Raw genomic sequence first — 14,947 nt, forward strand, 5'->3', positions numbered from 1 at the left:
AGAGAGATGTCACCAAGAAAGGCCAAATCCTTTCACTGGAAAGGGAAAGACAAGGAAGGAGACGTGAAAGTCAGAGGGGTCAACAAAATGACAAACATGTGCAAGGGGTGGGGCCGAACAGGACTTACGTACAGGGCCCACCACAGAAAAAGACATTTGGGAGTTCCTCTCACGGCTCAGTGGTTAACGAATCCAACTAGAAACCATGAGGTTTCGGTTTGATCCCTGGCCTTGCTCAGTGGGTTAAGGATCTGGCGTTGCAGACACGGCTCAGATCCCGCGTTGCTGTGGCTCTGACATAGGCCAGCAGCAAAGAGCTCCGATTAGACCCCTAGCCTGGGAACCTCCATGTGCCTCGAGTGCAGCCCTAGAAATGGCAAAAAAAGACAAAGAAAAAAAAAAAGAAAGAAAGAACGAAAGAAAAAGACATTTGGTACAGAGTGACAGAGAGTGACATAAACACAAGAGTCTTTCTTTTAGAATGTAAGTGAGCTTTCATGACTTTTCTGTCAATTGTTGGGTTTTTATAGATATAAGTAAAGAGATTACTATTTGGTCCCATCATCTAAAGAACATCAAATACAAAAAAAAAAAAAAAAGGCAGCATACATCCTTATCATTACTACCACATCTGTATCAAAAGCTACATTTGGAATTCCGTGGTAGCTCAGTGGTAACAAACCTGACTGGTATCCATGAGGACGCAGGTTTGATCCTCAGCCTCGCTCAGTGGGTTAAGGATGTGGCGTTGCCATGCACTGTGGTGTAGGTTGCACACAAGGCTTGGATCCTGAGTTGCTGTGGCTGTGGTGTAGGCTGGCGGCGGCAGTTCCGATTTGACCCCTAGCCTGGGAACTTCCATATGATGTAGGTGCGCCCTAAGCCAAAAAAAAAAAGAGAAAGGGAGAGAGAAGAAAAGAAAAACTACATTTGAGGTCTTAAAGAATCATTGTTGATTTTTTGATGTAGTCATGGTGCTGTAGTTATGATTTTTAAGTCTTCATTTTTAGATGAGTTACTGAAATACTCATGGGTGGACTGATATGATGTCCAGAATTTGTTTCAAAATAACCCATTGCAGGGGTGGGGAGGTGAAAAGTGGGTGGACGTTTAGACTAGCCCCGAATCAACTAATTGCTGAAGTTGATGATGGGGGTTCATTACACTATTTTGTCTACTCTTAGAATGGTTGACATTTTGCATAACAAAGTTTTAAGATTTTTATCTTCAAATATACTTAAGAAAATTAAGGATTAAATTAAATTTGGTTTATTTAGTCTGGCCACTAAAACTACTATGTAAAATAAAATCTTTTAGGTGAAAACAAGATTTGGTAGTACTCAAATTGAAGGGAGAAATATGACAAACTCAGAGCAAGTATTAGAAATGTAACATATAGTTCTTGGAAGAAATAATTTTGTATTTAACACTTATGAAATTCTTTTTTTTTTTTTTTTTTTTTTTTTGCTTTTTAGGGCTGCACCCACAGCATATGGAGGTTCCAAGGGGATGGGTCAAATTGGAGATACAGCTGCCAGCCTACCCCACAGCCACAGCAACTCGGGATCCGAGCCATGTCTGGGACCTACACCACAGCTCATGGCAATGCTAGATCCTTAACCTACTAGGCGAGGCCAGGGATTGAACCCACAACCTCATGGTTACTAGCCAGATTTGTTTCCGCTGTGCCACAACAGGAGCTCCCTGAAATTCTTGAATGCATCTGACAGGGATCTTTTCATAAGATGTGAAATTATCAATTTTGGCTCTTTAGACAAACTTTACAGCTGGTGGGCTCATCCAAACCACTCGTTTTTCTCTTGGCAAGGACCAGAAACAGTTAAGTGACATATCAAAACACTATTTATTTTAATAAAAGTAATGCCAAACCCCAAAACTAGAAAGTATGAAGATACAGAAGAAAAAAACAATCACCCATAATTCCACAAACTTCTTTAAATTTTGAGGTGTTTAACAGCCTATTTAACTTTTAAGTTAATATCTATTAACATGTTAACTATTAAAAATCTGTTTATTTTTCCTAATACAACTCTAAGTATTTTTCTGTATTTGTATATATTTTGTAACAATTATTTTTAATGGTTGTTTAATAATTCATGGAATTGATACAGTTCACTAATTCATTCTCCTATAATATGGTATTTATATTATTTCCAATTCTTTATTACTACAAATAAAGCTGCTCCATGTAAATATTTATACATAAAATTTCATTATGGTTAAGCAATAAATGTCATTTTTAATTTTTTTCAGAAGATAAAACTTCCTCATAGAAGGGTTTTTGTCCTTTTGAAAATTTCTTAAGAGGCAAAATAAAGTTAGATTCTTCATTTTTACTATGGATCCAGCTCAGGAACAGTCAAAACGATAAAATGAAGGGAAGAGTTGAAGGCTATTTTCAAGACTGTTTGGGGCAAAACAATGTGTCCATTGGTAGAGGCAGAAAACAATTTTTTAACTAAAATTATACCCTACCTGTTGAAAAGCTTTTTCTGCTTGACGTTCAGCATCAATAACTTGTCTCTCAAGCTGCTGCATCTGTAAAGTGAGGGAAAATACAAAAAATCAAAAAATTCATATTTCCCTTTTGGAATTCTTTAAGAACATTTAAAGTACTTCAATGGATATATCTACAACTTAGCACACAAAAGGCTCTTTCAGAGCATATTTAAAAACTGATCAAACAGGAGTTCTCTGGTGGCACAGCAGGTTAAGGATCTGGCAGTTATCATTGCTTTGGTTCTGGTTGCTGCTGTGGCGCAGGTTTGATCCCTGAGCCAGGAATTTCTGCATGCCGTGGGGGCAGCCAAAAAAAAAAAAAAAAAATACTGAACCACCAAAACACCAAGGGTTTGAGACTGTTAATACAATGGAATATATACTACATGAGTATTCATTAGCACAATTTTCTTCATCGGGCTCTATGTTAGAAATTACTGGTCAACCTGTATTAACAACAATACATCAATAAATTAAATCTAAGACAAGAGTAAGACCTCAAATGTCATGTTTGATTTATTGATTAAAAAAAAGGTCCTAATGATACCAGAAAGTGATGTAGTCTCATAAGCTCTATAGGTGGCATGTTTAAATCATGACTGAGTAGTTATAATTTTTACAGATGCTGATGGAAAGAGTTTAGAAGAATAATAGAAGACACTCTGATTAAATACACACATGTCCACAAAAGCACAGAGCGCAGAGAATGGAAAAATATCTGGGTATTTATTTTTTTTTGGTCATGCCATGTGGAAGTTCCATGGCATCTGGAAGTTTCTAGACCAGGATCAAACCTGCAGTGACAACACAGGGTCCTTCACCCCCTGAGCCACCAGGGAACTCCTCTGGGTATTTTTTAAAAGTTCTTTGGAGAATAAAAAATTCAGAGCTTTCAGAGCATGGGGAAATTTTTTAAAAATTCAGAGACTTAAATAAAATACTAAAATGACTATTATAAATAAAATAAACAAAAGTCTTAAAAAGGACCCAACACAAACTAACATGAGATGTGTACCAGGTATTGAATATATAACCATGATGTAAAAATAAATTTCAAATCTTTTTTTTTCTGAATGTTGAGGTCTGGTCAACACTAGAGCCATCTGTGGCTCAAGCTATATTTATTATCAATTTTACTGTTGGCTTATACTCTCAGATGTCCTGAACTTAATGGTCCAGCAGGAAGCAAGGTGGCCAGCTCTGGGATTTGAACTGAGGCTAGTGCTAATCTTAATGCCTAAAAGATGGCTTCCCTGCTATGAGTGTATCATTTTTTAAGGTTATGCTGGTTGGGAGCACTTGTTGTGTTGTGGTGACTATGTTTGGGCAAATTACCATTGGACACAGAGGGAAAACTCAAGATCACAAGCACCATCACCTTTGCACAACTAACACCAAAGATTTCTTAAACCTGTCAGAAGTGCAACACATGGAGCTTAGTAAAAGTGTCTCTATTTACACTATCATCCTTAGAGAACCTGATGAAGAGTATTATTGGGCTGTAGTGAAAGAGCCTTGGACCAACACTGTGACAAAGGGGAGCATTACAGTATTAAAAATGATGGTTTAAGATAAAAAATGACATGTGGACACATATAAGGAAAATGTACAAACATGTCTTTGGAAAGCATGGCGACAATTACAACTGGTTCTTTCTTGCACATCCCACTATATTTTGTGTCACTGAAAACTTAAAGTATCCTCTGTTTACTAGGAATGCTTCACAATCCTTCTATCTGGGCCACAATATAACATCTGGTGACCTTGAATACATGACTATGAAAGGAGGAATTGTCTTAAGAATAGAGACTATGAAAAGACTTAACAGACTTCTCAATTGTGAAAAGTGTGCAGATCAAAGTGTGCTTGGGAAGTTATTTGAGGATGTGCAGCTGGCAGCTTGCCTGAAACATGCAGGAGTTCTTGCAGAAAATGCAGAGGATTCCAAAAAAAGAGCTCTATTTAATACAAAACCAACTGCTCAACTTATTCAAGAGACAGTATCTAATAACTCTAAGCAAGTAGTAGAAGGCTGCTGTTCAGATAAAACTATTACTTTTAACAGACCAACTCCCCCAAAGATGATAGTAATAATGTATGGTGTGTATTAGCTCAGGGCATTTAGACATTATTTCAATGATACACTGATTTTCTTGCCTCCAAATGGTTCAGAAAATTACTGACAGCTGGGAAATAATTGAACTGTGTTGCCCAAGAGCACTTGACATGTGGCTAGTCCAAAATGAGATGTGGTGTAAGTATAAAATACACACTTCATTCAATAATATATTATTTGAAAACGTAGTACAAAAAATATAAAACATTTCAGTAATTGTTCATACTGACTCACACTGCAATGATAGTATTTTGGCTATGTTGCATTATGTAAAATATTGAAATAAATTTCATCTGTTTTTCATTTTATCAATGTTGTTAGAAATTTTAAAATTACATATGGGTCTCACTTTATATTTCTATGGGATAATAAATATGTAAAACATTCCATTGTCACCACATGCGGCAATTTAACTGCCTGTCCACATGGCATTAAAAGGCAGTTTATTGCAGGGATCTAGATTCTGGAAGAGGTTTCAAATATTTGGAAATGTAAATAGAGATTTCCCAAGTACATTCTCTGGTCCTCGTATCACCTTTTTGTGAAGATATTTCAAATGTTTAATAAGCAAGTATTGTTGTCTAAAAGCATTTTATTGAATCATTGTTATAGACTACAGCATTATGTTGGACAAGCACTGTGTCTCCCGTCTAGGATATTCCTTAAACCAAAAAACTAACTGGTGTGCACACGCTAACATCACATTATTTTACTACTGACAATATGTTGACAACTGTCACCTCTGCAATGCAACTACATTATGTGTTCAAGGGAATTTTTGCACTTGTGCAGCCTTAGCCTCAATTTGAATATTTTTGAGATTTCCAGGAAAAAATGGGAAAATCCACAGATAGTTGCTGCTTTGAAAATTCTGCTAGTGAAAAAAAAATGATTGACACACTTATTAGATGAAATCCAGTGTGTTCAAGACACACCTATTAGAATGGCCAAAATCCAGAACAATAACAACACCAAATGTTAGCAAAAATACAGAGCAACAGGAACTCTCATTCATTTGCTCATGGGAATGCATTTTTTTGTTTGTTTCTTATACTCTTACCGTAGTATCTAGCAAGTGTGATCCTTGGTATTTATCCAAAGGAGCTGAAAACTTATGTTTCCATTAAAACCTGCACACAGATATTTATAGCAGTTTTATTCATAACTGCCAAAACTTGGAAGTCACCAAGATGTCTTTCAGATGACTGGATAAGTAAACTGTGGTGTATCCAGACAATGAAATATTATTTAGTGCTAAAACGAAAGGAGTTATTAAGCTATGAAAAGGCATGGAGGAAACAAATACATATTATTAAGTGAAAGAGGTGAATCTGAAAAGGCTACATAAAATCTCATTCAAGCTACATAACATTCTAGAAAACTAAGGAAACAATAAAGAGATCAGTGGATGCCAAGGTGTTGGGGATAGAGGCATAGAAGATTTTTAGGGCAGTGAAAATACTCTATATGATACCATACTGATGGATACATGTTATTATACCTTGTCCAAACCCATGGAATGTACAACACCAAAAAGAATGAAACTATGAACTTTGGGTGATAATGATGTGTCAATGTAGGTGCAACAATTTGTAACATGTATCACTTTGGTGGGGAATGTTAATAATAAAGAAGGCTATACACGTGTGGGGGCAGGGAATATATGAACAATTTGTATCCTCCATCTAATTTTTGTGAACCCTAAATTGTTCCAAAAAGACAAGGTCTTGGATTTCTCTTGTGGCACAGTAGATTAGGGGTCTGGTGCTGTCACTGCAGCGACTTGGGTTGCTGCTGTGGTACAGGTTTGATCCCCAGCCCAGGAACTTCCACATGCCATAGGCTCAGCCAAAACAAAAACAAAAACAAAAACAAAAAAACCCAAGGCCTTAATAATAATTATTTTTAAAAAGATTGGACAGTTTCCTAAGAGGACTGCCCTGATCTGAATGTTTATGTTCCCCCTAAATTCACATGCTGGAATCCTAGTGCCCAGTGTGACGGTGGGATTAGTGCTTTTATAATAGAGATTCCACAGAGCTTCTAGCCCCTTCTGCCAGGTGAAAGTACAAGTTTATGACCCCGAGGCAGCCCTAACCCAGTCTTGCTGGAATCCTGGTATCAGACTTCCAGCCTCCAGAACTGTTAGGAATAGATTTCTATTATTTGTAAGCTACGCAGTCTGTTGTATTTTGTTATAGCAGCCCGAACAGACTAAAACAGAATATTAGTACTGAAAGTGAGGTGTCCATAAAAATAAAAACCCATTCAAATACGGAAACAATTTTGAATTGGGTAAGAGAAACTGGAAGAATTTTGAGGTATGTAGTAGAAAAAACCTACATCACCATGAAAGAACCATCAAAAGCAATTCTGGTGAGAGCCCTGAAGAGCAGATAAGCTGTAGAGAATGTGTCAATCTTCTTGGAGAGTAAACCTAAGGATTATCAACAGAATGTTGGTAGAAATGACAGAGTCAAGGCTCTTCTGATGAGATGAGAAACATTATTGGAAACTGGGGGAAAAGTGATCTGTTATAAAGTGGCAAAGAGCTTGGCTGAATTGTGTTCATGCTCTAGTGTTCTGTAGAAGCAGAAGTTGTGAGTGATGAAACTGTATATTTGACTGAGGAAATTTCTAAGCAGTGTTTAAGAAGTGGCCTGGTCTTCTTGAATGCTTATAATAAATGTGAGAGGAGAGAAATGACTTAGAGACGGAACTGTTAATCAAAGAGGATACAAAACCTGAAAATATGAAAGATTTTCAGCCTATCCATATTGAAAAAAAAATGAGAAAGCTTTTTCTGGAGAAGACAGGGTGTGGCCAAGCCACCTTTTGATTAATAGATTAGTCTGAGTTTGAACCATAAATGGATCAGCCACCCCACCAGGAAAATAGTCTGTATGAACTGAAGAGGAAGGAATGAGGAAGGCTGTTGGACTTAGATTTTTCAGGACAGGATTATAAAGCTAAATGGCTATGAATGTAGGTTATTCTTCAAGACAAGGAAAGAAAGACCATAAATGTAATTCAGAGATCATCAAGGCTGCCTCCTCAGTTGCAAAAGGTGGTAGATAGGTGGGGGTCACTGCCTGGGTCTCAACAGACCAGATGTCTGACCTCTGCCCAAAACTAAGTGGTGCCCCCCAAAGCCATGGGAGCCCCAGCCCTCTCAGCAGAGCCATGGAACCACGGCCGCCTCCACTTAGATTTAGAACAATAGAGCAAGCTGGAGCCATGGGCCCACAACTCAAGCAGAGGGCCGGATCACTCAAGGGCAAGACCACTAAAGAGAGCCACTATCAGGGCAGTGCCCATGAAGCCATGAGGCCACCCTTGGGACCCCAGACTGGTAGAACCACCAGTGTACAACTGCAACCCATGAGAGCTGCTATGTTGCTATGCCCAACAAAGCCATGGGGGCAGGCATATCCCAGTGTATCCAGAGGGTGAAGCCAGGGAGATCTAGAAGGTAGGACCTCCACCCCACAGGGCAGAACATCTAATTAAAGATTTTTATTGGGAGTTCCTGTCATGGCGCAGCGGAAACAAATCCGACTAGGAACCATGAGGTTGCATGTTCAATCCCTGGCCTCGCTCAGTGGGTTAGGGATCTGATGTTGCCATGAGCTGTGGTATAGGTCACAGATGCAGCTCGGATCCAGCGTTGCTGTGGTGTAGGCCAGCAGCTGTAGTTCCAACTGGACCCCTAGCCTGGGAAACTCCATATGCTACAAGTGTGGTTCTAAAAGACAAAAAAGAAAACAAAAAGAAAGAAAAAAAAATTTTTTTTCTTGAAGTTCTCACTATAGTGCAACAGGTTAAAGATCCAGCATTATTTCTGCTGAGGTGCAGGTTCGATCTCCGGCCCGGCTCAGTGGGTTAATGATCTGGCATTGCCGCAGCTGTGGCTCAGATTCGACCCCTGGCCCAGGAATTTCCATGTGCCATGGATGCGACCAAAAACAGAGATGATTTTTCTCAAGCCTTAAGATTTAATGTTGTTTGTCTTGCAGGGTTTTGGACTTGCTTGGAACCTGTTGCTCCTTCTTTCTCCCCTATTTCTCCCTCTTGGAATGAAATGTCTTTTCTATGCCTGTCCCACCACTGTATTTTGGAAGCACATAACTGATTTTATTTCACAGGATCACAGTTAGAGAGGAATCTTTTTACCCACATCTGATTGAGATGGTATTCAGAATTAGGAGTTTGGGATTAACAGATGCACACTATTACATGTAAAATAGATAAATAGGAGTTCCTGTTGTAGCTCAGTGGAAGCGAATCTGACTAGCATCCGTGAAGATGCAGGTTCCATCCCTGGCCTCGCTCAGTGGGTTAAGAATCCAGCACTGCAGTGAGCTGTGGTGTAGATCACCATTGCAGCTTGGATTCTGTGTTGCTGTGGCTGTGGTGTAGGTCAGCAGCTACAGCTCCAATTGGACCCCTAGCCTGGGAACCTCCATATGCTGTGGATGTGGTCCTAAAAAGACAAAAAAAAAATTAAAATAGAATGGATATATAACAAATATCTGCTGTATAGCACAGGGAACTATATTCAATATCTTGTAATAACCTACAGTGGAAAGGAATCTGGAAAAGAATATATAGATAGAAAACTAACTAATGGATATGTGTGTGTGTGTATAACTGACTTGTTTTGCTGTATATCTGAAACTAACACAGCATTATAAAAACTGTCCTTAAGCTTTAAAAAAGATATTTTTATGAAATTTTATTCTTTCAAATTTTGAATTGATGCTGAAGAGTTCTGACTTTGGGGGCTGTTGGGATGGCAAAAAAGTACTGTGCCTGAGAGATAGACATGAACTGAGGGGGCAGGGCTAGGGTCTAAATGTTTGTGTCCCTTCAAATTCAGGTTAGAATCCTAACACCCAATGTGAAGGCATTAGAGGGTAGGACCTTTGGAAGGTGATTAGGTCATGAGGGTGGGTCTCTCACAAATGAGATTAATGCCTAGATCCCACAGAGGTCCCTGAGCCCTTCTGCCATGTGAGCATTAGTCTGCAACTCAAAAGAATACTCTTACCCAAGGTTGCTGGTACCCTAGAATTCTCATTGTGGTGCAGCAGAAAGAATCTGACTAGGAACCATGGCCTCGTTCAAACCCTGGCCTCGTTCAGTGAGTTAAGGATCTAGCATTGCCGTGAGCTGTGGTGTAGGTCATAGATGTGGCTCGGATCTGATGTGGTGCAGGCTGGCAGCTGTAGCTCCAATTGGACCCCTAGCCTGGGAACCTCTATATGCTGTGGGAGCAACCCTAAAAAGAAAAAAAAAAAAACAAGGTTGCTGGCACCCTGATCTCAATCTCCTAGCCTCCAGAACTGTGAGAAATAAATTTCTGTTGTTTATAAGCTACACAGTCTGTGGTATTTTGTTAACAGCAGCCTGCACAGACTAATAGAAGTACTATACAAATATCTTATCAGATTTCTCTTTCTGAAATGTTTGGTTTCTAGTGATAACAGTGAGGAGGCAGAAGCTTTGTCTGTTTGCCTCACTGTTACATACCCAATACAGATCTTTATACATAATAGGTGTTCAATATATTATAAATGATTGAATGCAATGACATCTATAAAGCACTATTCTTGTAGGAAGGATAGTAGTGTTATTTTCACCAGTACCAAATAACTTTTTCTCTTTTCCTCTGGCATTGACTTTCTATCCTGTGCTATTTTCACAACTATATTGTTGCTTGCTAACAGATTTCATGTGTGAGTTGCTTGCAAACAGATTTCATGTGTGAGTACACTTTATATCCTCTGTAACACCATATCTTGCTAAAGTTATGATTCTAGAAGCTTAGCAGTAAGTTCTAAAAGTTCTAAAAGCTTAACAGCATGAAGTAACCTTACAATGAACACTTTTTCCATTAGAAAAAGCATTACACATACACCAGCATTTTCATAGGACTTGGTATACAAGGTTACAATAAACTAAATTTGCTGGACATGAAGAGTATCTTTATATGCCTTTGAATATAGTGAGTTCATTAAAAGCACGTGTCCAAAAAGTATTTTTGCTTTTTTAATTCAAAAGAGTTAGTCTCTGAAATACTAACATAGACAAAAGTGGAAAGAGCACTGAACTTGGAGGCAGGAAGACGTAAATCAGAATCCAGATACTTTTATGTGTAAGCTGTGTAATGATGGGTAAGACATTTACCTTCCTGAGTTTGCATTCCTTGGCTGTAAAGTGAGATAACACTTACCTCACACTATTTATGTGAAGATTAAACAGGAAAGTGTCCAGCATAGTATCTAATACTTAATGGGTGTTCGATGAATATTTATACAGAAAATTTTAAAGCAGCCTATTTCTATCACATGAATGGATTATTTTTATAAATGTCTTAGCAAGGTTTAGGGTAAAATGAACAAACTAGATTTCAGACATCTGGATTCCAGTTTTTACTCTACTATTTACCAACAATTTGGCACTGGCTCTAAAATTCTTGTGTTTAAAACAGGGATGAAATAACCTACTCTAACTACCTGACAGGAAGTTATGAGGATAAGAAACAAGAAACATGTAAAAGTGATGTGAAAAAGCTGTCAGTGTTCATTAATTAAAAATATGTGGTAGGAGTTCCCGTTATGGCTCAGTGGGAACAAACCCACCTAGTATCCATAAAGATGAAGGTTCAAACTCTAGCTTCGCTCAGTGGGTTAAGTATCTGGCATTGCCATGAGCTGTGCTGTAGGTCACAGATGTGGCTCAGATCTGGTGTTGCTGTGGCGCAGGCCGGTAGCTACAGCTCCAATTCAACCCCTAGCCTGGGAACTTCCATACGCCAGGGGTGCAGACCTAAAAAGACGAAAAAAAAAAAAAATTGGTAGTAGTTGTGGTGTTATAATTTGAATGATTTAAAAAAAAAAAAAAAAAAAAGCCATGTGACGTTCCCACTATGGTGCAATGGAATGACTAGTGTCTCTGCAGCTCTGGGACACAGGTCTGATGCCCAGCCCAGCATGATGGGTTAAAGGATCCTGCATTGCCACAGCTGTGGCATTGGTCACAACTGTGGCTCAAATCTGATACCTGGCCTGGGAACTCCATATGCTGTGAGGCAGTCAAAAAAGTTAAAAAAAAAACAAAAAACAAAAAAAAAACCATGAATGTCCAAAAACATGGGATTGTCTAAATATTTAAAAGGATACCATATATTCATTAAAAATGTACACAGATGGATAAAATAATATATTTGGGGTTTTCTTTAACATAACATAGGATGGGAGAAGTGGGTCATAGCATAGATGAAACAGGTTTGGTCCTGGGTTAATAACCATTAAAACTGGGTGATATTTATCTGCGATTACAATGTTTACCATTATAATAGTCTCTTTACTTTTGTATGTTTAAAAACTTCTCTAATAAAAAGTTTTAAAATAGTAAAATTGTCACTATATGCAGATGACACGATACCATATAGAGAAAACCCTAAGGATTCCACAGAAAAACTACTCAAAGAGACCAACGAATTCAGCCAAGTAGCAGGATAAAAGATTAACATTCAGAAATTAGTTGCATTTCTGTATACCAACAATGAAATATTAGAAAAGGGTATTTTAAAAAATAACTTAAAATCACACCCTCCCAAAAAATTAAAGACCTAGGTATAGACCTGGCCAAGGAGGTGATGGACTTATATGCTGAGAACTATAAAATATTAATCAAAGAAATTAAAGTATTTTCAAAGACATGGAAAGATATTCCATGCTTCTCGATTGGAAGAATTAATATTGTTAAAATGGCCAGGCTACCCAAAGCAATCTACAGATTTAATGCAATCCCTACCAAATTACCCAAGGCATTTTTCACAGAACGAGGACAAATAATCCAAAAACTTATATATGGAAACATAAAAGACCAAGAATTGCCAAAGCAATACTCAGGAAAAAAAACAAAGCAGGAGATATTACTCTCTCAGAAGTCAAACAATATTACAAAGCTACAGTAATCAATACAGTATGGTACTGGCACAAAAACAGACATAGGGATTGATGGAACAGAACAGAGAGCCCAGAAATAATCCCAGATGCCTATGATCGATTAATCTTCAACAAAAGTGGCAAGAATATAAAATAAGAAAAAGATAGTCTCTTCAGCAAGTGGTGCTGGGAAAACTGGACAGCTGCATGTAGATCAATGAAACTAGAACACACCCTCACACCATGTATAAAAATAAACTCAAAATGCCTTAAAGACTTAAACATAGACATGACATGATAAAACTCCTAAAATAGAACATGGGCAAAACATTCTCTGACATAAACCACACAGATGATTTCTTAGGTCAATTTCCTAAGGCAACAGAAATAAAAACAAAAATAAGCAAATGGAATGTAATCAAACTTAACAAGTTTTTGCACAGCAAAGAAAAGCATAAAAAAAGGAAAGAAAAGAAAGGGAAAGGAAGGAAAGGAAAGGAAAGGAAAACCTACAGAATAGGAGAAAACACTTGCAAAAAATGTAACCGACAAGGGCTTAATCTGCAAAATATACAAACAACTCATACAACTCAACAACAAAAAAACAAACAATCCAATTGAAAAATGGGCAGATGACCTAAACAGACATTCTTCAGAAGAAGACACAATAAGATGGCTAGCAGGAACATGAAAAGATGCTCAACATCACTAATTATTAGAGAAATGCAAATCAAAACTACCATGAGGTACCACCTCACACTGGTCAGAATGGCCATGATTAATAAGTTTACAAATAAAAAATGCTGGTGAAGGTGTAGAGAAAAGGCAACCCTCCTATACCATTGGTGGGAATGTAAATTAGTACAACCACTATGGAAAACAGTATGGTGGGTCCTCAGAAGACTAAAAATAGAACTACCATATGATCCAGCAATCCCATTCCTGGGCACATATCCAGATGAAACTCTAATTCAAAAAGATACATGCACCCCTATGTTCATTGTAGCACTATTCACAATAGCCAAGACATGGAAGCGGCCTAAATGTCTATTGACACATGGATGGATTAAGAAGATGTACTACATATATACAATGAAATACTATTCAGCCATAAAAAAGAACAAAATAATGCCATTTGTAGCAACACAGATGCAACCAGAGATTCTTACACTAAGTAAGAAAGACAAATCCCATATGATACCTCTTATACATGGAATCTTAAAATATGGCACAAATGGACCTATCTATACAACAGTAACAGACTCACAGACATAGAGAACAAGGGGTTGTCAAGGGGGAGAGAGGAGGGAGTGGGATGGACTGGGAGTTTGGGGTTAGTAGATGCAAACCATTACATTTAAAATGGATAAGCAATGAGGCACTATTATATATCCAGTCTCTTGGGATAAACCATGATGGAAGATAATATAAGAAAGGGAATGTATATATATATATGTATGATTGGGTAATTTTGCTCTACAGCAGAAACTGGCAAATTGTAAATCAACTATACCTTAAAAAATTTTAAATGGTTTCAAAAATATATAAAATACATAAATGACATACTAAAAGATACATGTAAATGATATGTAGTATAATTAAATAATATATGTAAATGTATGTTAATTAAGAGGTCATTAGTGACCTTTGTGAAGTCAGCTATAACGTGAGGAAGCAAGGGCACAAGTTGGAATGCAACAGTCTGAGTGCATCAAAGTGACTGATTAGGGTTGGATAGCCACCAAAGGTGGTCGCCATCAATTCTTTCCCTCTTTTGTAAGCACATACCACTTCTCTCACTGAGAGGTGAGGTCTACTGTCCCTCTCAACACTGGGATGGCTTTGTGACTTACCTTAACCCACTGAGTGCAGTGGAACTGACACAGTGCCATCTTGGATCTAGCCTTTAAAACATTTATATTTATTTTTTTCTTTTTATGAAAACCTATTGATATTATAAATTAAGAATCTGCTGCTGTGGCAAGGCCATGGAAGACTAAGGAGTTGATGAAGGCTAAATTATTCTCTAAGATAAAAGGCTGCCTTCGGTTGTATTTCTACCTCAAATGTGATTCCATCATTCCCTATCCCAATGCATCTCCACACCACCTCAGGCTTTCAAGTATGTAGGTTTATGATAATGTTGGAAAAACCACTAGTTTCCTCCAGGACAAGATGGAACAACTGAAGTCTTTCTAGTTGCTTAATATTTTCCAATTCTATGGCTTCTAATGGATTTATACATTTAGCATCTCCTAGTATTCATCAATGCTGAAAATTACCTAAATTCCAAGAGCTTGATTGGAAGCTTAAATTGAAGGTGCTGTTTTTTAAGTTCTAGAAAATGCCAATTTTC

At 37.8% G+C, this 14,947-nt stretch overlaps 2 protein-coding genes across 6 annotated transcripts in view; one reads left to right on the forward strand and one right to left on the reverse strand.

The window, feature by feature from the left end:
- Positions 1 to 14,947, reverse strand: part of PLEKHH2 (pleckstrin homology, MyTH4 and FERM domain containing H2) — a 126,035-nt gene that overhangs the window by 87,901 nt on the left and 23,187 nt on the right. For all 5 annotated transcript variants that reach the window (XR_002342738.1, XR_002342739.1, XM_021087575.1 and 2 more), the window contains exon 3: positions 2,497 to 2,559. Coding sequence is in view for 3 of the 5 variants with exons in the window: in XM_021087575.1 (XP_020943234.1) it covers positions 2,497 to 2,559 (63 nt within the window). In the remaining 2 variants the exon portion in view is untranslated. The remainder of the gene's footprint in view (positions 1 to 2,496; positions 2,560 to 14,947) is intronic.
- Positions 2,572 to 7,408, forward strand: C1GALT1C1L (C1GALT1-specific chaperone 1 like). The gene is given in 3 exon segments (XM_021087576.1): positions 2,572 to 4,040; positions 4,043 to 4,087; positions 4,090 to 7,408. Coding segments are annotated over 3 exon segments (921 nt in total). The 5' UTR covers positions 2,572 to 3,778; the 3' UTR covers positions 4,704 to 7,408.

The sequence above is a fragment of the Sus scrofa genome, chromosome 3 (genome assembly GCF_000003025.6).
Source record: "Sus scrofa isolate TJ Tabasco breed Duroc chromosome 3, Sscrofa11.1, whole genome shotgun sequence".
Lineage (NCBI taxonomy): Eukaryota > Metazoa > Chordata > Mammalia > Artiodactyla > Suidae > Sus > Sus scrofa.